Source organism: Plecotus auritus (assembly GCF_963455305.1).
Source record: "Plecotus auritus genome assembly, chromosome: 5".
NCBI lineage: Eukaryota > Metazoa > Chordata > Mammalia > Chiroptera > Vespertilionidae > Plecotus > Plecotus auritus.
The window spans coordinates 39,890,877-39,915,649 of record NC_137776.1 but is presented as its reverse complement, the minus strand read 5'-3'; the positions used below and the strand labels follow the sequence as shown (position 1 = coordinate 39,915,649).

At 38.0% G+C, this 24,773-nt stretch overlaps 1 protein-coding gene across 3 annotated transcripts in view; it reads right to left on the bottom strand.

Moving 5' to 3' along the window:
• Nucleotides 1-24,773, bottom strand: part of PDE1A (phosphodiesterase 1A) — a 368,837-nt gene that overhangs the window by 3,189 nt on the left and 340,875 nt on the right. For all 3 annotated transcript variants that reach the window (XM_080668895.1, XM_080668896.1, XM_080668897.1), the window contains 4 exons: nucleotides 19,974-20,055; nucleotides 17,843-17,960; nucleotides 16,450-16,595; nucleotides 1,889-2,005 (listed from right to left, as the gene is read on the bottom strand). In XM_080668895.1, the coding sequence (XP_080525021.1) occupies nucleotides 1,932-2,005; nucleotides 16,450-16,595; nucleotides 17,843-17,960; nucleotides 19,974-20,055 (420 nt within the window). In that variant the 3' untranslated portion in view covers nucleotides 1,889-1,931. The remainder of the gene's footprint in view (nucleotides 1-1,888; nucleotides 2,006-16,449; nucleotides 16,596-17,842; nucleotides 17,961-19,973; nucleotides 20,056-24,773) is intronic.

The window sequence follows — 24,773 nt, the reverse complement described above, 5'->3', positions numbered from 1 at the left end:
TTGGTTGCAGCCCCGGGTTGGTGTGCTGTGCCCTCTCTGTTTCCAAGGCTGACCAGGCTTGTTTTCTTCCCGACACTATGCCTAGGTCACAGGTGCCAATCGTCACCCCTGTTGTTGTCTTCCAACCTCACTCACTTCTCTCTTGTAAGAGACCTGCCTATTCCTTGAAGGCATGCGAATTTCACCTACTTGATTCCTGGAAGATTGTGCACTAAAGGCAGGGCTTTCTCAAACTGAGAAGAAAGCTAATAAACCTAGGTCCTGATGAAAAAAATGAACAATTGTCTCCTGGTCTGCTGGCTGCTGTGGTTTGAATATTGCTGTTTAGTTTGAGTGGGTCTCAAACTTTTCCAGCTTTGGGGTTTTTTTTTGTTTAAAAAAAAAAGAGGGGGGGGGGACTTCATTAATGGCCAAAGAAATCCCATCAAAATCTTTTACTGATGAGATGCCAGCATCTTACACATAATTTTCTTTTTCTTTTTTGCCTTAGACATTTTCATACTCGTCATTTTAACAAACATACTTGAAACCTGTGTTTCTGACATGTAACTTTTGGAAAATATTCATAAATATCCAGCTTGATATCATAAGTGCATAGAGAAGGCTGATCTTAAACATTTTTTAAAGCCATAAAGTATATACTAGCTTGGAGTCATTCGGTAGGATCTTGCTTAATTTTGTTTCATCAGTTTTCTAATGGCATTTATTTGACAACAAAACCTTTTGTACTTAAACATCTATAAATACTACATTGGATTAGTTTTCCCTAAAATATACTTTGAGGGCTCCTGTATCATCAGAACCCAAGGACTCTCCTAAAACAGCTGTGAGCTCTAAAGGTAATACATTTATAGTTTGAATGAAGGGAAAGGAGAGATGTTGCTGTAGCTAATATAGGACAATCTATTAAAATGGTTGAATATAAAGATGGGTTTTAGTTGCTGAACAGCCACTTTGTGGCTTGATTTCTACCCAACCTTCGTACGTAAAATAGGAATCACAATCACTAACTCTGGAATTGTTGAGTGAGCTAATATGTGTAAGATATGCCCCACAGTGCCTTACACTTGAAAGTTGCTATTAATGAAACTATTATTATCAATCAATTTTATAACCAAGTGCAGAATACTGAGAAATTAATCATCTTAAAAACTAATCACATTCTAACTCTTTCGTATCTTCAGCAACATTTGAGAAGCTATGATAACATCTCAAACTCTCAGCATTTCTTACCCCCACCATCACCCCGACAGCAGGATGAATTATAAGACTTGAGCTTAGGTTTTTACTTATTTAAGGAGACACGAAGGCATCTCCACTATAAATATACATCCCTCCCTTCTAACTACCTGCACCTCCTTTGAAGTCCCAACACAGTGGTTCTCAACTTTAGTGTACAGAAATATCAATAGGTGGGTTTATTAAAAATTCAGACTTCTAAGGCATCACTCCCAGACCTAACAATTTGGTAGATTGAAGGCAAGCCCTAGAAGCTGAGTTTTTAAGAGATCCATTGAGGCACATGCCCATGGATTTTAGCTGATGTTTCCTTCATAATATGTACTTGCTTTGTTATTACCACTTGTTGTGAACATTTACATTTTCTACATGAAGTAGAAAAAGAAATCAGGATTAAACCCCCCCATTGACTATAGCCTATTATTTTTGAAGGGCTAAAATGTCTCAGTAAGTATAATTTATATTGAAAAGCAAATTAAGAACTCTTTGAAAAGGTAAATATTTAAGATATTGCCTCAGAAGATAGAAAACAGAAATTTTTCTAAAAAGAATCCAGGAGGCCATTTAAATAAAATAACTTTGTCTCTAGTGACATTCTACAAATCATTCACTACAGAAATTAGGTTTCTTATCTAAAAATAATACTTACCTCTCATGTTTAAAATGACAGAAGCCATTATTGTATTTCAAACCTATGAATGTGTATCAGCACGTTTTTCTTCAGCATTTACTTGACCTTCTGAGTTCTTATGAAGGTCAGGTTCACCTAGAAAACAAGCAAACAAAATCAAAATAGGCCTGTGAAAAAAATGAGTAAGGTTGGGAAACTGAAGCAATTCGTAAAATGTTGAAGAATATTATACAATGGATTTTGTGGCACATTTCTCCAAAGATAGCAAACATTTTCTTTTCAGCCTGTGGGATTTACAGAGTATAGCAAGTCATCTTCTGGCCATTACACAACTTTGTGAAGTTGCAATTTAATCTGGGAATACAGAAGTGAAACAGATGAGACATGTTTAAACATCTATTAAGTCAAATGTAAAAATTATGTATGTTTTTATTGAATATTTTTAATTGAAACAAATTCTTTTAAACACATCCTCTAATGATCAGTGTCTTTTAGCACACATTGCTTAGTTGTTATGAATTTAAAATGAGCCTAAGAGAATAGTAGTGTTTAAGATAAAACAATCTGCCAAAACAAACTAATGAAATTTATAATCTTAGAATCACTTGGCTTCCATATAAACCTTCAAGAAGAAGAAAAATATTTGCACGAAAACTGTTCCAACATTTCAAGAAAGGTTGCAAAGAATCTATCAAAAACAGAAATATGAAGCAAAATATACAGTTAAAAGAGCTTATAAGAAAGTAAACAAAAGTCACAGAAATTAATGTTTGAGTCAATTACTCAAACTATCTGGATATTTCAGGAAATAGTCGTACATAAGCAACTGCTCTTTCTGTCTGACATTTGATTGAAAAATATATTAACAGTTAAACTGCACCAATTAACTTTGAGAGAATTCCTTCAACATATATTGTAAGACTGCATTATTTCAATTGCAACAGATTTTCTATTGAAGTTATAAAATTAGTAAACATATAAACTCATGAGGTGTTATCACAAAGCAAATTTATTTTGTCTCCTACTTTAAAAATATATTCAATGGGGACATCTTATCTTTTGTACCAGGATAAAAATTTCAGGTAGTATCAAGATTTTTGGGATCATCCTACATAATAAAATAGGAATATGCTAATTATCCGTCACACCATGAGGCATAACGACTGACCGGGTAACGACCAGATCACAGATCTGCAGGAGGGTGGGGCAGCGAACTACAAGCAGGCGGTGGAAAGCTACAGGAGGGGGCAGGACAGCAAGCTATGGGGGGGAGGGGGAGTAGGGGTGGGGAACTACAGGAGGGGGCAGGACAGCAAGCTATGGTGTGGGGGAATGGGGATGCGGGGGGACTACAGGAGGGTGGGGCAGTGGGTGGAGAGCTACAGGAGGGCAGCAGCAACCTACTGGTGCACAGATTCATGTGCAGGGCTACTAGTTCTAAGATAATACAAAATTGTGTGATCACATTAAGTTGTCAAAGTCTGAACTCAGACATTAGAAGGTCTGATCACATAAATACACATCAATCTTAAAACAAAGGAAAAATTTCTTTCCAACATTGGGTTTGTTGGAGAGCCCAGAAATGGTGTGGGGGGTGGGGCATGGTTGATGTTTCTTTACCCTTCCCCAAATGGCTACATTGCCTTCTGAGCAGGAGAAAGGAGAGAAGAGGGCTAAGAGGGGCAGCAAAGTTTCTCCACTGTTGGGCGTTTAGAGCTCATTCTTCTGTGAGCACATCCAGGGGCTCTTCAGGGACTTCTTGCCAAGGACAATGGCTAGAGACTTTTACCACCTTGGTATGGGCACCTAGAACGATGGTTCCTTTTCAATGTCCACAGCCTCTGGGAAATTTGTTGGTACCTTTCCAGCTTCTGTCTGCTGAGGTACTATCACCTTCCAAATATGGGAGGGACATATTTGGTTCGCATGAAACACTTGTGAGGCAAATGTTTCCATTAGATACTTGAGGAAAGGCTGGAGTCTACTTTGGCTCTTCTGTGACCATCTAACTATATTTCTCATGTAAGAACTGGACTCATTTCCCAAAATCTACTTGACTTCTATCTAGCTCCTCTACAGTTCTGGTGAAGCTCTCTTCTCTTGATTTGAGATGAAGAGAGAAACATGTCTACATCTTTCCCAATACCAGAGAGCCCATTAAAGAAACCTGCCTCACAAATCCTTATCCAACTATCAACCTGACCCTTTCACTGTTCGAGTTGGGTGAGGCTAAAAGCATCCTACAATTAGCTTCTGAAACTACTTTGAAATTTTTGTTCCTCAAGTCAGTTTGTTTCTGACATTTATTATATCAGAGTCTTGGCTTAAACTTCTGCTTTATTATCCTGTTCCTTATGACTAGATTAGAAAAAGAAAACTCCACAAAATAAACTAGAAAGAATAGAACAGAGTAGAAAGGATACACAGAAAGGAATATAAGTAATTAATTCTCTGATTCTAAAAATTTTTCAGAGACATTTTACAACGGGCAAAGGACACTGAGGTCCATGTACCACCAAATGCTCTTATATCTAGTGGATAATGAGCTTACCAGTAACAAAAGAGTGGACAAGGAACAAAATCATCAAATGCTTACAATGCAGTAATTACAAAATATAAATTACCAAAATGATACACAGATTACATCCAAGAGTAATTCTATATATGTAATTAGAACAGCAGCAAGTAAAAACTATGAACAACTCAAGACAAGAATTTTGCAGCACTGAAAACAGTGTTTTCCTTAAAAAACTGTAAAATTCCAGATGTTTTCAGGAGCACATACACAACATTGCCAAGCAATTGCATGGCAGCCAGATGGCTTAGGAAAATACTATCATCCTCAGCAAATCCTAATCACATTACTTTTACTTAATAACTCTTTAGTTGTAGAATCCTTTACAATTAACTTGGATAATGCTATGTGGAAGTAACCCTTAGACTTTCATAAAAAAGAGATTCATATCATTTTGACCTAACATTCTGCCAGAGAAGAAGAAATGGTTTTCATTATTTAATCCACTAAAGATCATTTTGGCTGTAAAATGCCTTGAGAAACATCCATATAGCCCAAGGTCTCAAACATTTTTAATCATGGGCACCTCTTTTAGTTTGGTGAAACTATGGCTTTCTCAAAATAAAATGTATAAATAAATAAATTAAAAAGGAATACAAAGGATTCTACTGACATTAAAATATATTATAGCATATTTAAATTATCCTAGTGGTGTGAATATAATAATATATGTGCTTCCTTATTAATGCATTAAATCACAAGGAGATAAATAAGTTGCCATGAACCCAGTTTGCTGGATTAACTAAAATCTCTTTTCTTGAGAGCATTTTCTGCCCTGGCTGGGTAGCTCAGTTGGTTAAAGTGTCATCCCCATATGCCAAGGTTGTAGGTTCCATCATTGGTCAGGGCACAGGTAAGAGCTCAGTCAGTGTTACATAGAGGAGAATTGACTCTAAACTATGAAAATCTGATTGTAACAGTGAGTCCGTATAAATTAAATGGTATTACCCACTATGTTGTAATTATTTTTCTTTATTAGCCAAAAGATCTAAAAAACAAACAAATGATAAATGGCTAATGAGAAAACTAAGTATAAGGATATTCCCCCCAAATCCTCCTCTTGCTCAACATCTGTTCTTGCTGTTTTCTGACACTCCAAACCTAGTTCCTTGTTCTAATTTTACTTTGCAATATGAGTAAATATGGCAAGAGTTTACAGGATATTTGTAGCCTCTGAAAAAAATCTGCAGGTATTTGTTTTGCACATAGTAGGCCTCTGTAAATAGTGTTGGAATAATCTCATTACTCATTCTCAACTTTTTGTCAGGCTCCATAGTTTTAACTGTACAATACACTCCAACTAAATCATATCTAATAAAAAAGTAATATGCAAATTGACCGTACCTCCACTACACCCACCAGCCACGCCCACCAACCAATCAGGAGCAAGTATGCAAATAAACCCAACCAAGATGGCTGCAGCCACAGAGAGCAGGAGGGAGGCTTGGGTTTCCCTGGCAATGGAGGAAGCCAAGCTTTCCACCTGCCCTTGCTGGCCCAGGCCTCCACTCAATGCTACAAAGTTTCAATTATAGAAGATAAAATAAATCCCAATAGAAATGGTGGCAGCCACGGAGCTGGAAAGAGCAGGAGGCCAGGGTTGCCCATGGCGAAGGAGGAAGCCAAGCTTCTGCAGCCATGGCCTGCTTTGGCCTCTGCTTAAGGCTACGAAGTTTCAATTATAGAAGATACATAAATCCCAACAGAAATGGCTGCCGCCACAGAGTGAGCAGAAGGCTTGGCTCCACTCCAGGCTACAAAGTTTCAATTGTAGAAAATAAATAAATCCCAGATACCAGGGCCTCCGCTTGGATCGCCAGGGGGCATGGCCGGCCTGCATACCACCACAGGCCCCTGGCCCAGGCAGCCCCACACCCCAAGGGAACCCCCACCCTGATCCGGGACACCCTTCAGGGCAAACCAACTGGCCCCCACCCGTGCACCAGGCCTCTATCCTATCTAATAAAAGAGTAATATGCAGATTGACCATCACTCCAACACACAAGATGGCTGCCCCCATGTGGTCAAAGATCCTGCCCCTATGTGGACACAAGATGGCCACCACAAGATGGCCAGCAGGGGAGGGCAGTTGGGAGAAACCAGGCCTGCAAGGGGGGGCAGTTTTGGGTGATCAAGCCTGCTGGGTAGGGCAGTTAGGGGTGACCGGGCCAGCAGAGGAGGGAAGTTGGGGGTAACTGGGTCTGCAGGGAAGGGCAGTTGGGGGGGACCCAGGCCTGCAGGGGAAAGCAGTTGGGGGGTACCAGGCCTGCAGGGGATGGCAGTTGGGGGGGACCAGGCCTGCAGGGGAGGGCAGTTAGGGGCAAACAGGCTGGCAAGGGGAGAAGTTAGGCATCAATCAGGCTGGCAGGGGAGTGGTTAGGGGGTGATCAGGCTGGCAGGCAGAAGCGGTTAGGGGCAATCAGGAAGGCAGGCAGGCGAGCAGTTGGGAGCCAGCAGTCCTGGATTGTGAGAGGGATGTCCGACTGCCCGTTTAGGCCCAATCCCAGTGGAATCGGGCCTAAACAGGCAGTTGGACATCCCTTGAGGCGTCCCAGATTGGAGAGGGTGCAGGCTGGGCTGAGGGACACCCCCCCCCTCGTGCACAAATTTCGTGCACCAGGCCTCTAGTATTTCATAAGACACAGTGGCTGGGTGGAGAGATGGTCCGGACCTCAAAGGGGAATGTCAGAATCTCTATCAGGCATGTGGAATGCGAAACCCTGAATCTCCTCTTCTCTACTCCCACTTCTATTTTAACACTGATTTCTGGTAGGTTTCTCTTGAAAGCCTTTTTTTTTTTTTTTTTTTTTTTTTTTTTTTTACCATTTTGAGAATGCAAGGCAGAATGTAAGTACTCACACTGTAATATGAATAAGATATCTATGCTTATATAAAGAAGTGGTAGGCTTCTTAGATAAGGCATTTTAATTAAAATCCTTGGTAGAATTTTAATGAGTAGAGTGCAGGAGGGGATCCCAAGAATCCAAGAATTGCATTCCCTGAGGAGGAAAGAACAGGATAAAGATAGAAAGTCCACTGACTTTCCTAGGAGTGGAAGGCAAACATTTCAGGGAAGAGCTGTATGACCCAAGACAGAAATGTAAGGAACATCATTACCCAGGGACACGCTGTTGCTTCCTGGTACAGCTTGCCTCAGTGGCACTGGTCAGATTCTAATCTGTGCTTGACCGTGAGCTGATGAAATTCCCTGCTCTCCCCCCTGGGTCTTGCTGCATTCGTTTAAATGCACAGAATGTTCTATTTTGACCTATCTTTGTGAACTGCAGATAAACTATGTTGAACTCTAAAAAAAATAAAGTAATGCATTGGCTGCCCTCCACTTGCACCCAAACCTGCCTGAAGCTCAGGCATGTGCCCTCCTGGGGAACTGAACCTGGCAACCTTTCAGTGCACAGGATAATGCTCCAACTCTCTGAGCCACTCTCCCCATTGCCTTCCCTCTGGCAATCACCATACTGTTGTCTGTGGCCATGAGTTTCTTTCTTTGCTTAATCCCTTCACCCTTCTTACCCAGCCCCCAACGCCCCCTCCCTCTGACAGCTGTCAGTCTATTATCTGTATCTATGAGTCTGTTTCTATTTTGTTTGTTAGTTTATTGTGTTCATTAGATTCCACATTTAGTGAAATCATATAGTACTTGTCTTTCTCTTACTGGCTTATTTCACTCAGCATAATACTGTCCAGGTCCATCCATGCTGTCATAAAGGGTAAGATTTCCTCCATGTTTATGGCTGAGTAGTATTCCATTGTGTAAATGTCCCACAGCTTTTTTTTTTTAATCTGCTCATCTATTGATGGGCACTTGGGCTGCTTCCAAATCTTGTCTATTGTAAATAACACTGCTATGACACAGGGTTGCATATATTATTTCAAATTATTCAAATTAAAAGAAAAAGTAAGCTATAATCTTTTCTTCCTTCAAAATGGTGACAAATAATAAATGTTAATCTAATAATATTGTTTTAAATAACATTAATTGAATAATCATATTATTTTAATTTATCTTCTGAAAGAACTACAAAGGCTGTTTGCTTTGTTGATGAGCTGATACTGTGAACTATTAACTAGTCTGGTTTTATTCTCACTGTTTGTTACCATGGCCCACACTCATTTGAACAAGTAGATATAGGTGTCATTACAGAAGTACCCAGAAACAAAAGGATACAGTCTTAATTATCATATTCAAAAGCCATGTCTGTGTATGGAACAAAGTTTCTTGGAAAATACTTAGTCAAACTCTATCTTCCCACCCACACCTCCAGAAGATATCTAGGTTTCTGATTCACTGGATATGGACTGAAGTTTTCTCCAAGAGAAGCAATTAGGATAAGGGGATAATTCAGCTTGGTGGTGAGAGAGGTTTAATTTCTTATTGTTCTAGTGGCAATACTTTTTTCCAACTTATGGAACCCAAAGGAAGACAGAGGAGTTGGCTGATAAAAGAGGGCTAGATACTTACAGCCTCTGACTCAGGACCCTGGCTTTGCTAGTCCTATCACATTTTGAGTGAAAAGTGTGAAAGGTTTTGGAAATAACTCAGGGATCCAGAGGTAGAAGAGACCTTTGTCATGTTCCCCTATCTGAAATTCTGAGAGGTGGCAGAATTTTAAAATTCCAACTCATTTTATGAAGTGAGTATAACCTCAATACCAAAACAAGACAAGGTCAGTATGAGAAAGTGAAATGACAGGTTAATCTCACTCATAAATATAGATTTTTTTTAAGTCAGCAAAAATAATTTTTAAAAGTTAATACATCGTGATTCAGGTGGGTTTACCCAAAGAATACAAGGTGATTCAACATTAAAAAAATATATTAATATAATTCACTACATGAACCAATTGAAAAAAAATCATGTGAATTATTTTTAAAGCTACAGAAAAGATAATACATTTTCTTAACAAATTACTTATTGATGGGAATATAATTAACCTCATAAAGAGATCAAAGAAATTAAGAAATATCACTGTTAATGCTGAAACATTAAATACCTCTTTAAATTCAGAGACAAGCTGAATGTCAAAACTACTACCATTTCAGAATGTTCTGGATAAGCTTGCTAGTGAAGTGGACTCAAGGAAAACAATCATAAAAGGTATAGATTTGGGAAAGAAGAAACTGCCATTATTTACAGAAAACCAGTATTCAAAAGCAAATGTATTTCTATACACCTGCAAGAAATAGCCATTTACAAAAGCAACAAAAAATATAAAATACTGATGGGAATTCCAACAAAGTATATCCATAATTTAAATATTAAGTGATTAAATAATATAGTTCAAGGTGGGGCAAAAGTAGGTTTACAGTTTTTCATATGAAAAATAATACAATAACTAATAGATAATAATACAAGAATAAACTGTGCTTCATGTACTCACAATCATAAACCTACTTTTGCCCCATGCAGTATATGTTTACTATAATACCTAACATCTAATAACACTAATAAGAATTTTCTATCATTATTTTTATTATTATTAAGAAAAAATAAACTTTTGGAGCAACATGAAAAAAGACCTATGAATGATGAGATATGTCTGAATAGGAAGACAATCTCATAAAAATGACAATATTCCCCAAATTAATATAAAAATAAGCCTACTCAAAAATGGTAATTTTTTTTCCTTTTAGGTGGCACATATGAGCTACTTAAGCCAAAACCAGGTCTCAAAAAGTTCGAATGGATGATATCATACTGAACATATTCTATGACTTAAAGCAATTATGTAGGAAATAAGTTACAAAAAGAAACTAGAAAGCACTTGTGTGTTCAAAAATTTTAATACATATTCTCAAATGTCAAGCTTGCCTTCAGCTAGCTCTAGGTTTCCTGCTGGTTCTAAACAGCTGTGATTCGTGCACAATGCAAATCCGGTAGCATCTCAGTTCCCACGTTGCCTCCTTTTCTCACATCTTCTCTTCTTTGAGCCTAGTATTTTGGGATTTGAATCAATATCAAATAAATCAGAAAAGTACCCAGCACAGTGAGAAACATATTGCATTCCATTCTAGGCTGAGTCCCCAGATTCCATTCTGGGACATAACTAGTGTTTCTCAAGAACACACTCTCCTTGAGAAGTTGGGATAGAAAGCAGACCTGGAGTTGGTGGGTATCTTTTGCTCCTGTCAAGGTGAATTTGGTGGGCCTGATTCAATTTGGAATTCTTGCATCTAAAGGTGAACCAAATTCTCAGGTGGCTTACAAAAGTAAACGCATTTGCTGTGAGAAAGAACAGATATTTGTGTTTGCCATTCAGGGGCTGCTCTAAATATACATGCCTCTTTCACAGTTCATTAGCATGCACTTACTACGCTCCCCCAACACAGCCTCAGAAAAATGTTCCTCATGACCTATGAGGATGGGACCACCAATGAAAACGAACTACATTTACATGGCACTTTAAAATGCATACTTTTCTTTTCTGTATGTGATTTCCTTGGTTGTTAATTAGGCATCTATCACCCATTCACCACCAGTTTAGGCAAATGTGCTTTTTCTTTTTTTCTTACTTCCTTAGGTGCCTTGCTCTCAAAGCTGCATCATAGATCTTCAGGACTCTGCAGTGTAACTGGAGACCGGGCCAGGATTTATGGGAATGTCTGCTCCTTCATTAGAGTAGTATTGTGTTCCCAATAGCCACAATTTTTGAAGCTGTGATTTGCCTGAGATTTCATAGGTAGAAATAGAAGAGTGACTTTTCTCACTATCTCACTCCAACTGTCTCACTAGAGAGAGGCACACACACATCTTCCTAAAATGCCCTGTCTGGTCTTAAATCACAGGAAAAGGTTGAGATTGGGCAAAGACTTAAGATACTGAGGGATGCTGAGTAGGTTATGAAAGCACTTTCCTAACTCTATAAGATTTAACTTTAAAAAATAACACATTCTGGATGGAGAAAAGCGTGTTTTAGTTTTTGAAAAGGCCCCATGTCAAAAAGGAGTGAGTTTCCATACAACATCCTTAGATACATGTTCCCAGATCCTTAATAGAAGGCTTGGTGAATGAAATTACTGTTTAAAAAAGTGTTTTGTTTTGTTTTGTTTTGTTTTGTTTTGTTTTGTTTTGTTTTGTTGTTAAAACCGATGACCCAGGAGCTATATTCTTTGGAGCCCAAGCAGTCACACTTTCCATGGCTCTAGGATTGTGGGATATTTTTGAGATATCCTAAAATATAGTTTCAAGGCTAATATGATGATGGCCAACTATTCAGGATTCTGTTCAGAGCCTCAAAATTGAATTAATATTCCAGAGCTCTAAGCATCAGATGACCTGCTTATTCTCATCTCATGCAATTATCATAAACTTTCATCTTCAGTGTATTTAAGCAAATACATACATATATTTGTATGTAGCAAATCACACAAATGGATTATACGTACATATATAAAGCATATACAGTAGGTAAAACCATATCATAAAATAAATATTTGTGTGTTTGGCACCTAACCAAGAAATAAAATATTACTAATTCCTAAATAAATCTCTCAATCTTCTTCCTAGATTCTGAATGTTTCCTCCATCATTCTTTACTTTTATCATGTATGTTCTTAAACCTATTATTTAGCTTGTAAATTTTAAAAAATGTTCTATAAGTAGTATCTTTCTATATTTTAGCAGCTTGTATATTTTGCTCAACATTGTTGGTGATTTTCTAAGTTTGTGATGCTCACAGCTAAAATTTATTTACCCTAGCAGTAGTATGCTATTCCATAATATGAATATGCCACAGATTATGAATTCATTTTACTTTTTTTCAGGTATTTTACACTCATACACAATGCTGCTGTGAACATTTTGCTCATGTCTTCTGATGCACGTGAGCAAAAGTTTCTCTAGGGTAAAAATATGAAAGTGAAATTATTGGGAAATATGGCATGTGCATCTTCAGCTTTGCTAGAGATGCCAACCTGTTCTACAAAATAATTATATAAATTTACATATACTCAATTAATGTGTAAGAAAACCAAAAGTCCTGACACCCTTTTTGACTCTTGATTTCATACTCCACATCTAATATGCTAACAAATCAAACCCTATCAGTTCTGCTTTCAAAATCTATCCAGAATCCAATATCTTAAAATGTATTTTATATACATACTAGAGGCCTGATGCATGAATTTCCTGCAAGAGTAGGCCTTCCTTCCCCTGGCTGCTGGCACTGGCTTCCCTCTGACACCCGGGACCCGGGCTTCCCTTGCAGCCCCGGCTTTGTCCGGAAGGACGTCCAGTTTAATTAGCATATTATGCTTTTATTATTATAGGTATAGTTTTTAATTTCAGAGAGGAAGGAGAGGGAGAGAGACATCAGTGATAAGAGAGATTTATCAATTGGCTGCCTCCTACATGCCCACTACTGAGGATCAAGCCTGCAACCCAGGTACGTGTCCTGATCGGGAATCAAACCTCAACCTCCTGGTTCATAGCTGGATGCTCCTGAGCAACGCAGGCCTGGCAGATTCCAATCTCTTTCTCCTATCTCTTCTTACTCATGCATACTGGCTTAAGCCGCCATCTCTGTGTATCCAGAGTTGACACACTTTGCCCTCCCCACTGCCACCTGATCTAACCCCCTTCTTTCTCTTGGGTTATGAGCAAACATCCTCCTTTCTGGCCTCCTTGTTTTCATTTTGCCTCCCAAAGAGAAGAATATTTTCCATTCTGTAGCCGGAGTGATCCTTTTAAAACTTCAATTCAGACCACTTCATTTTTCTTCTTCAAAATTCTACAAATTTGGCTACCTATCTCTCTTTGGCCAAAACCAGTGATGTGCCATGTTACCCATTTACCACACTGCCTACGTTACTCCCAGGGGTTCAGCTTCATTTGCCTCCTTTTATCCCTTCAACTTCATTTGCCTCCTGTTATTTTTTCAGGCCAGGCAAGCTTGACCTCCCAGCTGTTTTGCTGGGTATTTACTCTGTATTTCCCATCCTTTACCCAGATCTCCTCAGAGTTCTTTCTAACTTCCTTCATGTATTTACTTAAATTATCCCTTTCTCAGCAAAGTCTTTCCTGGCCTCCTTATTAAAAATTTCAATCCTGCTCCTAACTTACACTCCCTCTTTCATGAGAATAGGAATTATTGTCTCTTTTGTTTCCAACCATATTCCTAATTCCTAAAATACTAACAGAAGGACAGTAAATAATAACTACAGCAAGCATGTCAAACTCACAGCCCACAGGCCCCATATGGCCCACAACGAATATATTTGCAGCCTGGCCAATATAACGGTATGTAAGAAACGTCTTAATAAAAATTTCATAACTTAATTTTTACAATATCCTGTTAAACATAATTATTAATAATGAACTACAATGTTCGCTAATGACTGATTACTATAATCGTGTTGCATTCATTTCCCTTAGCATAGGTGCACCATTTCTCTCCACTAATACTAGCAGCAAATATTTTAGCAGCTGATTGCCACATCATTAGTCTTGGACTGACTTGTTTGGTGTGCACAACAGGAAATATTTTGCTTTCAGAGAACAAGAAAAATAGGTTTATTTGCGTTACACTTATTAAGTTGTGCAGCTATTCAGTGTCTGGTAAGTTAATGTTCAAGAAAAAATATTAATTTTTATGAAAGTGTTCTATTATTTTATGTTAATGATTACTCACTTATTTCAGCCCTTTTTATTCAGCATGTCTCTATCGAAATAAACCTACGTTTCTATGAAAATTGAAGCTTTTGTTTTTTTTGCGGCCCACGTAAACTTAAACCTTGTTTATTTGGCCCATGTTAGCCTTTGAGTTTGACATGCTTGAACTACAGTAAGAACAGCAACTCAAGTAGTGCTACTATTCTAGGTACTTCTAAGCAGATTACATATATCAACTCATTTAATTCTCTCAAAAACCAATGTGGAGAAGAGGACTTCCTGTTCCAGTGATGTAGGGAGTTCGAGTGTTTCCTCTCCATAGAAAACAAGTATAAAATTAGAAAATATGAACTATTCCATCAACTGAAAATCAACCAAGGCAACCCAACAATTTGAGAAGCATTTACTCATGAAAAATTGCTGGAGATTCAAGTAAGAACAGCAGGAAGCTATGGCCTTCTGGCCTGGAGCTCACTACGGCCAAGCTCCCTTCTGCCAACCCCCCCCCCACCACCCCCACCCCACCCCGCTTGGAAATGGCTGCAGCAACCAGCTTTGCTTCCCAAGGGGGTAGACTCAATTTGGAATGGGAGGAGAGCGCAATAATCCCTGGTTTCTCCTACAGGAAATGAGGGATTTCGCTTTGAAGAAAATGGGGAAAACTCACAGGTTTTCAAGCCTGAGGTTGTGGTCCAAGTTTGGGATAAGGGGTAGACCAGCAGGGTTTAACTGAAAGATCCTAGCAATCAGAGGCCATAGAAGGGCTGAGACAGCCCTCCATGCATCGCTGGCTGGCTGAGAAACTACTCAGACATGGAAGATGCTTTGAAAGAGTCTTCCCGCACTAGCTTGGTTTTTCAAAGCACTGTTAAAAAGAAGCCATTCTTTTATTCTTGAGTTTCAAGGGCAAAGTTTAAATTTTTGTTAAATATAAGTATTTTCTAACTTTTTTTTGAAATATCAAAGACAAAGTTTTCTATGGTGTTTGTGTTATTTGGTGGAAAGGTAGTTATTTGATTAGCCTATTATCTACTGTTGCTTATGCATTTAAAATTTTCTAACTAATCAGACTTCTATAGATGGGGAAATGTGAGTTACAGACTAAGATAAAGGCATTAGATCAGTATTTCTTTTATTTTTTAATAGCAGAGGTGGAGAAATATATGGCATCATCCAGGATTAATTTACTATTTAATTCAGCAAATATTTGAGGAGCACTTATTCTATGCTTAGCGCTGTGCTAGTCGCTGAAGATACACTGGAACACACAGTAGATCATGGACTTCTGTGGACTGCACATTTCCATGTGGAAGGCATGATAAATAAGGAAGGGAATATGGAAGTATGGATTATGGATCGGTGATATCACTGTGAAGTGACTAAACTGGGCTCTAATGGGGGAAAATAGAATAGCAGTCAAGGGGGGGGTCTCTTTGAGGTGTTTTAGGGCCCTGCATTTGGAAAGAATGAATTCTAACTCCTGCACTTACTAATTGTGAGATTTGGAGCAAGTCACAAAACTGTCTTCTGCTTTTGTTTCCTTATCTGTAAAATAGGAATAGTATATAACTCTACATGAGAATTGTTAAATGGGTTATTAAATGTTGTGTTTTTCTAATTAAAAGTTAAAACAGACCTGCCAATCAAGAAGGAATCAGCTTTGCAGAGAGATAGAAGAGAAATCCTGGCTGCAGAAGCAAACATTGCAAAGACCCTGGGTGTTTTGAGAAACTGCCAAGAGTGCACTGTGCAGGGAGTATAGAGCATGAGCCAGACAGTATCATGGGGGGGGGGGGGGGGTGGAGGGGTGAGAGAAGGCAGGGGCCAGATCTGGAATTTGAAAGCTAATTTCCTGCATTAAAGTTAATGAATGATGGATATTAACTCACATACTCTGTAAATGAAATGGACTAATTTATTTGAGTCAGAAATAACTAGAGCTAGCTCCATATTTGTTTCTCAAGTCGTAAATTACAGATGACTTTTCCAACTCCTGAGTGAAACTGTCAGACAAAAAAGTAACTTAGTAAAATTGAAAGAAGAAAAAAGAACCAGATACCAAATCTCTGACACTAGGTGTTACATTCCTAAGGCAACATAAAAGCCTCTAGAAGTTCTGTCAGCTTTTTATTGGCCCATTCTTTATATCCACTTCACTGACATACTTCTGCAGTCCATGTGGCATAAACAGAGAAGAATCTCTTTCTTTAATAGATTAACCAACTTTCTTAAGAATAATCAAAGGGTAGCTAAATTCCAAATACCACCAAGGGCTTGCATATTTTATAAAAGCATAAAACCAGGAGGGAAAAATCCAAAATCTCAGAGGAGGGAAGACAGAGAAAGATGGCGGTAAGGCTTCATAAACAACTATACCTTGAGCAGCTAACTCTTTCCATCTCTCTTTGTTCTGTTGGATGATGTCAACCAGGTTGTTCTTGAAGCTCTTCAGGTCCACGCATGCAAGAGAGTAGTCTGGGGAACAGGAGCCATCGTTCACGGTGCCTTTCTTATTTGATCGTCTAAACGAATCAGCAGTGTATAAACACATGAAGGTGCTTAAGCTAACAGTAACAATCAAAGAAACCAGAATATACTGAGGTTGGGATATGGCAGTGGTCGGCAAACTCATTAGTCAACAGAGCCAAATATCAATAGTACGATTGAAATTTCTTTTGAGAGCCAAATTTTTTAAACTTAAACTTCTTCTAACGCCACTTCTTCAAAATAGACTCGCCCAGGCCGTGGTATTTTGTGGAAGAGCCACACTCAAGGGGCCAAAGAGCCTCATGTGGCTCGCGAGCCACAGTTTGCCGACCACGGGGATATGGGATAAGGGAGCAAAGCCTGAAACACTTGACAAAACCAACTGGAGAAGCAGGATGGCAGGTGCTCGGCCCAGTGTTGAGCACCTGTTAGGGACGCTCGCCTCCCTCCCTTCCTTATACTCTAGAGAAGGCCAGAGACTCTGCCAGGGATTCCCAGAGCAGCAGTTGGGGTGCTCATGTTATGTATTACAGGGTGCAGAGGCTGATGTGGGCAGCAGAAACTTGGGGTGAGCTGACTTAGTAGTGAGTCCATGGCTAAACATCAACAAAAGGGCATCACAATTCTGGAGCCCTCTCCCTCCACCATTTAGTCTCCAGGCTAACCTGACTCTTTCTCAGGTAGAATATTCCCCCAGTTTCCTCCTTGGGGCAACATTTAGGGAGCCTGCTGGTGTGCTATTTGGAAAAGTTGTGTGTTCAGATGGGTAAGAATTTAGTATGATTTTTCTGCAACTGGAAGTTTTAAATTATATCCCTTAACAAATTTATCAATCAAAGAAATCTAGTTTGAAACAACATAAGTTGTATATATAATGGACTTTACTGTAACATGTAAAGGCTAACTTTGATAAGAACATCTTTCAAGATATACATGTGGGCTGTGATTGATTTGTTTGTAAGAAATCTAACACAATTAGATATGTTAGATACCCAGGATACAATACATATATCCTCAATAAAAATTCAATAATTCTATTCTCCTTGGTATTGAATACTATTCTAATATACTCCTTAATACTTTGATATTTTTTTTGTAACAGACATCAAGTTATTTCAAAGCCATAAGCAATATAATACACAGCCACCAGGTGGCAATAATGTCCAATAATTCTTGTAAGAATTTTCCTGCCTATGTAAGAAATATTAAAATTAATCATAATTAAAAGGTTATGAAACATCACTAATATGAAAAAAATGATACAAAAAAGAAAATATCAAACCTGCTTGCTCCATAAGAATTTTCTGTTTTTGAGTCTTCCTCTATAAGAGGAATAATAATTTTCTCTGTTGTGTCTGTCAGAAGAGAAAATGTTGGCTCTACTATGAAATCAATAAAACCTGCAAAAGAAAAATTTCAAATGTTACAGTTTACTGAATTCTAAAATTAGTAATCATGAACAGTCTCTGATGCTCCTTATAACAAGTGTCAACTATAATATTGGTTTGTTTAACTCTTGTGATGATGTTTAACCCAATAACACAATCTATCCGATGGCCTAACAGCTGGGTAAAATATCCTCTCAGGCAGTGGAAGTGATACAATGTAAGCTTGCTAACTCAAGTATATTGGCTTTCCTACTTAATATTCAGCCTCCTACTATTGTTAGCAATAAATCAGGATCTAACCAAAATTAACATATTTTCCTTTCACAATGAGAGTCATCATTACCCTTTCTGAAAGGTCTTTGATGGATTGTTCAATTTCATTATTCCCCAACAAGAAATAATATCTAAGCTTCAAAGAAATGAAATTAAAGTATTTTCTCAGACAACAGAAAGGTAACCACTTTCCCCCCTCTTACTATATTAGTCAGAGCTTTCTGCCAGTATGTTAATATTTCAGATTGCTGTTTATTATTCTCTGGATGTAAAGTGCTAGTTCACAGTACGTGGGTGAGTTCTGTCAAATCATCTCTGGGAGACAACATTAATCTCACCACATGGACGTGTCAGAATGAATAAAGACTTTTATATTTAAAGTCCTCATCAAGACAGACGATGACACACAGAGAGAATAGGGCACTTGCCACCCAGTGTCTAGGTGGAAGAGAAGGAAACCTATTCTAAGCATGGTGTACATTCAACACCCCAAGGTCCCCGGAGAGGGGTGGTGCTGGACATCGAGTGCTTGTTGCCTGAAACACACCTGGAGCAATGGGCTACCATCTGAATATAGGAGAGTAACCAGAGGGAGGATTTTTAGGTAACAGTGTCCCAAGCAATATCTATATTTGAAGAGCAGCCCATTCACCAGATACATGGATAAAAGTAATTCAAACTTCAAATAACTGGGTTAGTCATAGAATACATGAAGGTACATTTTTAACTAAAAAAAAAACCACACACTTCAACAGTTTTGTGTTTTAATCTTGCCTTTGGGTCAAAGCAATGTTAATTGGCCACCCAGTTACCATTGGCTAAGGTTTTAAATGCCTGGGATATGGAGACTGTCAAATAAGAGGTCACCTGTGCTAACATAGCCGCAATTTATATTGCAGAAACAAGTCTCAGAAACTTCCACTCTTCCTAGGTTGCCTGAGGAGGTCCTTAGCCTGCCACCCTCACACCTGCATTATAGGCACCTGTGTTATGGTATCTAGAAAAAACGGCTGTTAGAACTTGGGTGGGAAGGGGGAAAGGTCAGAGCAAGAAGCTGTCTTACAGCTGACTCTGGCTTCGTAAGCAGTGGTGCAGGAGCAGCTGGGGAGGCAAGGCAGCCGTCTAACAGTTATGGAGTGGTTCAGAGGCTGGCTCAGGGAATAACTATTACAAATATTTGAACTATGCAGCATAGCAATGATATGTTTTAATAATGGGTAGGACTCGAAGTCTCAAACACAAATACAAATGAAAAGAATGGATATGGCTGGGAGCAGTATCATTTTTCAAACTTATTGTTGGCTTATCTATTCATATAATTTTTTTCAAAAGAATGTAAGCTAGTATATTAAGCATATTATGCAAACAGTGATAACAGAACAGCTATATTACTATTTTCACTGACTTGTCCTATATTCAAAAGATTAAATTACAGAAACCAATAATCAGCCAAAAACAACAAAAAAGGCTGTCTCTTCCATGAGATTAAAGTTATCTCCTTTCTAGTAAAAGGATTACCAACAGAATAATAATTACATTTACTAACACTGCTCCATTGAATTCATTTTGTGAGGATGTTTTAATATTTCCTATTATTTAGCACCAATAGTTAGGTCTAAAGAATGAGCTATCATGACTATGGAATGAGGTCTTCATGGATGTTGCCTCTTTGGACAACATGGTGTATCCATCTGAAAATTGACAATCACACACGCACACCAGCTCCCTGTGAGCCCCGATCTTCAGTATTACCTATTTGTGACTGGGCCACCATCGTTGACTTCCGATCACAAAGTGGGGAAAATGGAAGCCCCAATTCAGCTTCTTTATCTCCCTGCAGAAAGGAAGGCTCATTAGTACAGACATGGTCTGGAGAAGCTAAGATAACAAGCAGTCTAGATACAAAGCCAAAAGCCACATCTTTCATTTTTTAATTGGCACTGTGTGTTTATGATTGTGATAAAGCTAAAGCATAGTCTAAGTTTGTATAATTCTATTCGGATGGTCTACTTTAGGAACACATTGAAAGGGAAAAAAAGAAATGAGTATTTTCAGCATTTGGAGACTCTGCTGTGTTATTGCAACCCCTTGATTATAAAGAGACACCTTGCTCTTTGGAATTTTCTGAAGTCACCATAAAATAATCATCTTAGTGTGTTATTTGGCATTTAATTAACAACCCAGCTAAGGAATTTTTCTGCTCTTTCTGTGTGTGTCCCGTGCCAAATATATTAGCAGATCGTCAGTATCAAGAATTCTTAGACTACTTTTTGAAATTAAAAGTATATGAGCATTTTTAAATATCTTTCTACTTATTAACCAATTTCATTTGAATCTCCCACAGCAAGTAACAAAGAATATCTTTAACATTCTTAAATTCTGTAGGCATAATTTTATTTTAATATTTTCTCAGAGAAAAGTTAAATTTCAATGGTGGTGTTTTGTTTTGTTTTTTATTTGACCTTATCTATAGTAGATTAACTTAGTGCCTATCTTAAAGAACTCCATTTAAATGTTTGGGTTTAACATCAGAAGAGCTACTTAGATTTTCTTTTCTTTTTTTAATATATATTTTATTGATATTTTACAGAGAGGAAGGGAGAGGGATAGAGAGTTAGAAACATCGATCAGCTGCCTCCTGCACACCTCCTACTGGGGATGTGCCTGCAACCAAGGTATGTGCCCTTGACCGGAATCGAACCTGGGACCTTTCAGTCCGCAGGCCGACGCTCTATCCACTGAGCCAAACCGGTTTCGGCGAGCTACTTAGATTTTCATCTCCTAAAATAAAGATGGCCACTCTGGGTAAAACTTTATTATCACAAGGTTCATCAAATATCAGTGCTTTCCTTTGCATTTGAGGGGATGTGCTTACAAACGAAACAGAGGGAATACTTCACTTGTGCCTGTTCCCTTCAATTGTCTGGCCATTTGAAAGAAATCTTTGGGATCTATTTTCTCCTAAACTATTGGTTGCACATCTTCAAGGGGGACACTGGCCTTGCATCAGGCCACAAGTTGAGATACAGGGTCAGGTTCTGAAATCAGGAGACAAAAGGGAGGGTGTCTTTCACTTGTAACGATGCAACATGTGTCTGAGGACTTCATAGCTTCCACTCATTCTGCTCCTTTAACAACTTTTCATCATGATCTTTATAGCATCATATCAATATGTTTTATGGGCTTTAATGTTTTCTGGTGTATTTCCTCTAAACCATGCCTCATTATATTGAAATCAGAACTGTTCAGGAAAATTTATAGTCACCAAAGAAGTAGCTACACACAGGAATGTTTTACCATGTCAGGACCTAAAGCAAACAGGTAATATAATTTCTGTGACCTCTCCCAGCAACTACCCTAATTCCCTTAGAGAATAACAACATCCATAACATGTAGAATTAATATTTATACCCAGCTTAAGGGTCAGATGAAAGGGAATTATTAGGACCATTAGCCTTGGAATCACAGACACAGTATGGAATCACTGCTGTTCAGCCGGCTCTCTCTGCAAATCTCATCTGTTACCTAACTTGGTAATTTTGGTTTACTCATTTTAGGAATAAAGATTTAATAGTATCTACCAAATAGAATTACCCTGAGGTTATCAAGATAATGAATGTGAAGCCTAAAGACAGGGCCTAATATTTAGTAAATAGTAATTAAATGTTAGCTAATAACCATAATTCATAATAGCAAAAGTATGGAACTGTGAAAATTAAAAGTATTTAGGATGCTTAGTGCATATCTGGAGGGTGTTAAACCACAGGAAAGGGGTTGGTAGTTATTTAATGTAATGGAGAGGCATTGGCTTTCCACCCTGTCTTTTTTCTACCAAGGAATTGACATGACAGGATTGGACTTTTGAAAGATTAATTTGTCAACAGTGGGGAGGATGGCTTGGAATGAATTGAGATTGACTCTTGAGCTTCAAACCTGAAGGAAAAGGAGTCTTTGGTGTCATGTATATACATAAGACAACCTGTGTGAAGGGTAGATGTGAAGGTTATTATGGATTTGATTGTTAACATGCTGAGAATAAGGTATAAGAATAATATCATTAATAGTTCGTTAAAATATAAATAATGATATTACTATGGTTATAGAAATAAACCTCAGGGGAAATGTGATATTGGGGATACTTATTTGATATATGCAGATACAACTGATTTGTTTTATTGGTGAAAGAATAGCTATCTGATATTTTAATAGATGTATTTTTATACTATATAAGTTATTTGTTTGACCTAACAACGAAAATTTGGACCTGATAAAGGCATTGTGATGACTTACCTTCCATGAGCTAAATTTTATAGAATGCTGGATGGCAATTGACAGATACATACAGGGTCGACCTTCCTACAGATGAAGTGAGAGATTTTATACTCTCTTTGCTTCTTGTACTCTATAATTGATTTTGAATATAAAATTTCCAGTGTGAAGGCACACTGAATATTAAAATTCACTGATTATTTAATTTATTTATAAATATTTCAAAGTGTTCTTTATTCTTTAGGGCAAATAGAGGCTATGAGTACAAGATTAGTAGGGGCCTCTGCAGCCAGACTATGGGGGCACCAATAGGACCAGTTGGATACTAAGGGAGAAGAAAAGATATGTAAAGAGAAAGTTAGGACCCCAGAGTATAAATTTGACAAACTTTATAATTTTCCTTATTCTGTCCCTGAATAGTGAACATTTACTTTCCATCAAGATGAAATCAGGGTCAAAGCCACAGGCACTGTATGTCACCTTGTTCTCCATGGAGGTTGTGCTCTCATTTGACTGTGCTGTCTTCTGGGAGCCCAATAGATACCTATAAAGAGCAATAGCTTACTGACTACACATATGTTCTGAGGTTCTGACTCATACAAATGATTGGAGCAAAATTATAGGGCCATAAAGATTAATTAACCAGTGCCACTCAATTATACCACTGGCTGTCTGCAGCTGTTCCTGGGAGGAACCTGCAAATGTGGAAGTGGAGAGAGTGGCCCCACTGACATGGAAGCACAAGGCAGCCTGAGGTGCTATGCCTGACAGCTATGCCTGTCTTAGCCATTCCCTTGGAGGCTGTTGAGATTTCTTCTTTGAAAGGCCATGACAAAGATCTAATAATTGTTTTTATGCTTTCCTACCAGCGTGAAATGCTCTGATGGCTGTCAACAAGATGTCAAATCCAGTGACTTAATGGCATATTTTTTTCTTTTTTCTCTGAAGTCAAACAGTTTCTATAGTTCTAAAAAATTGCAAAAGGTAGGAAAAAGTAAAGTATGAAGTCTTGAGAGACCTTTTTGTACCAAAACCCATTTTTAATCACAGATGCAACAGCAACAACAAACATGTAGCAAGCCTCTGGCCACAGGTTTTGGGGCCACTGTGAGGTCAAAAGTAGTATTTGAAGGACCTCTATTTCAATAGGGGACTTAATTGAGATTTAAAATGAGGAGTAGGTAAATAGTTTACCCTTCTTTGAACAACTTATTTAAGGAATTTAGGCCACCTAATTACCTTCCTGCCTTCCTCCTAAAAATGGCCCTTCTAAATTCTATAAAAGTCAGCAAAACTGTTTGAATGCTTAATGATTATTATAGCTAACATTCGGTTTCAGCAAAATTTATATGATATAATTGTATTTTTTAGTGTTATATTTTACAGAACATTAATATGCCCGATGTAATTAATGTTTCCACTTTCATGCCTCTTAAAACTATAAGCTTTGCTTTTTAAATTTTGAGTTATTATCCTGGCTCATAGCTACAGTTCTTTATGAAAATGTTTTGGTTGTGTCTCTAAATTTGTGATACCGGATCCTTAGTTGAGAATTCACTAACTAAATATATTTTTATTGTTTTTGGGAAATATAATTTATTTTTAAATAACACTTTATACTATTTCTAGCAACACTGAAAAAAATAAAGGGGCCTGACTGTATACTATTTAGGATAAAACAATCATTTTGACCTTCCTTTCTAAATAATTTGCATTTCCAGTTCTTCATTTCTCCTTGGCTGACAAGGTAATACAAGGTAGGCTTCACACATATATCAGTGTGTGTTTTATTCATGTGTCACAAAGCAACTATTTGAAGAAGAGAAAACTTCACTTAGTCATCAGGTTCATTTAGTATGAAGTATGCACAATTTTTAATGGTAGTGATTATATATATTCTTAACTTGAACTGTATTAACTTCTTGTTATCTTGCCAACATAATATGTCTGTTCAAGAAGGGAATATGAAGTAAAAATCTGTCTTCCTTTATTAATGGTTATTTTCTTGGCTGGTACCTCTACCTCTGACCTCTCAGTAATATCAGACATAGTTGAAATGAGGAACACTTTCCAAATACACCCATTACAGTTAGAGGGCAGAGGTCACTGTGCTGACCTGCATGGACACTCAGAGAGGGCACTGCCATGCTGATGACTCACAGGTGTGCTGTGGAAAATGCCCTGGAGATAAGGACGTGCTTTATCTCCTTTACCATCAGCTGCTTACTCAAGAGTCAGAAATAAGAGTTTCTCAAGACTGCAAATTCTGGATACAATTCTGAT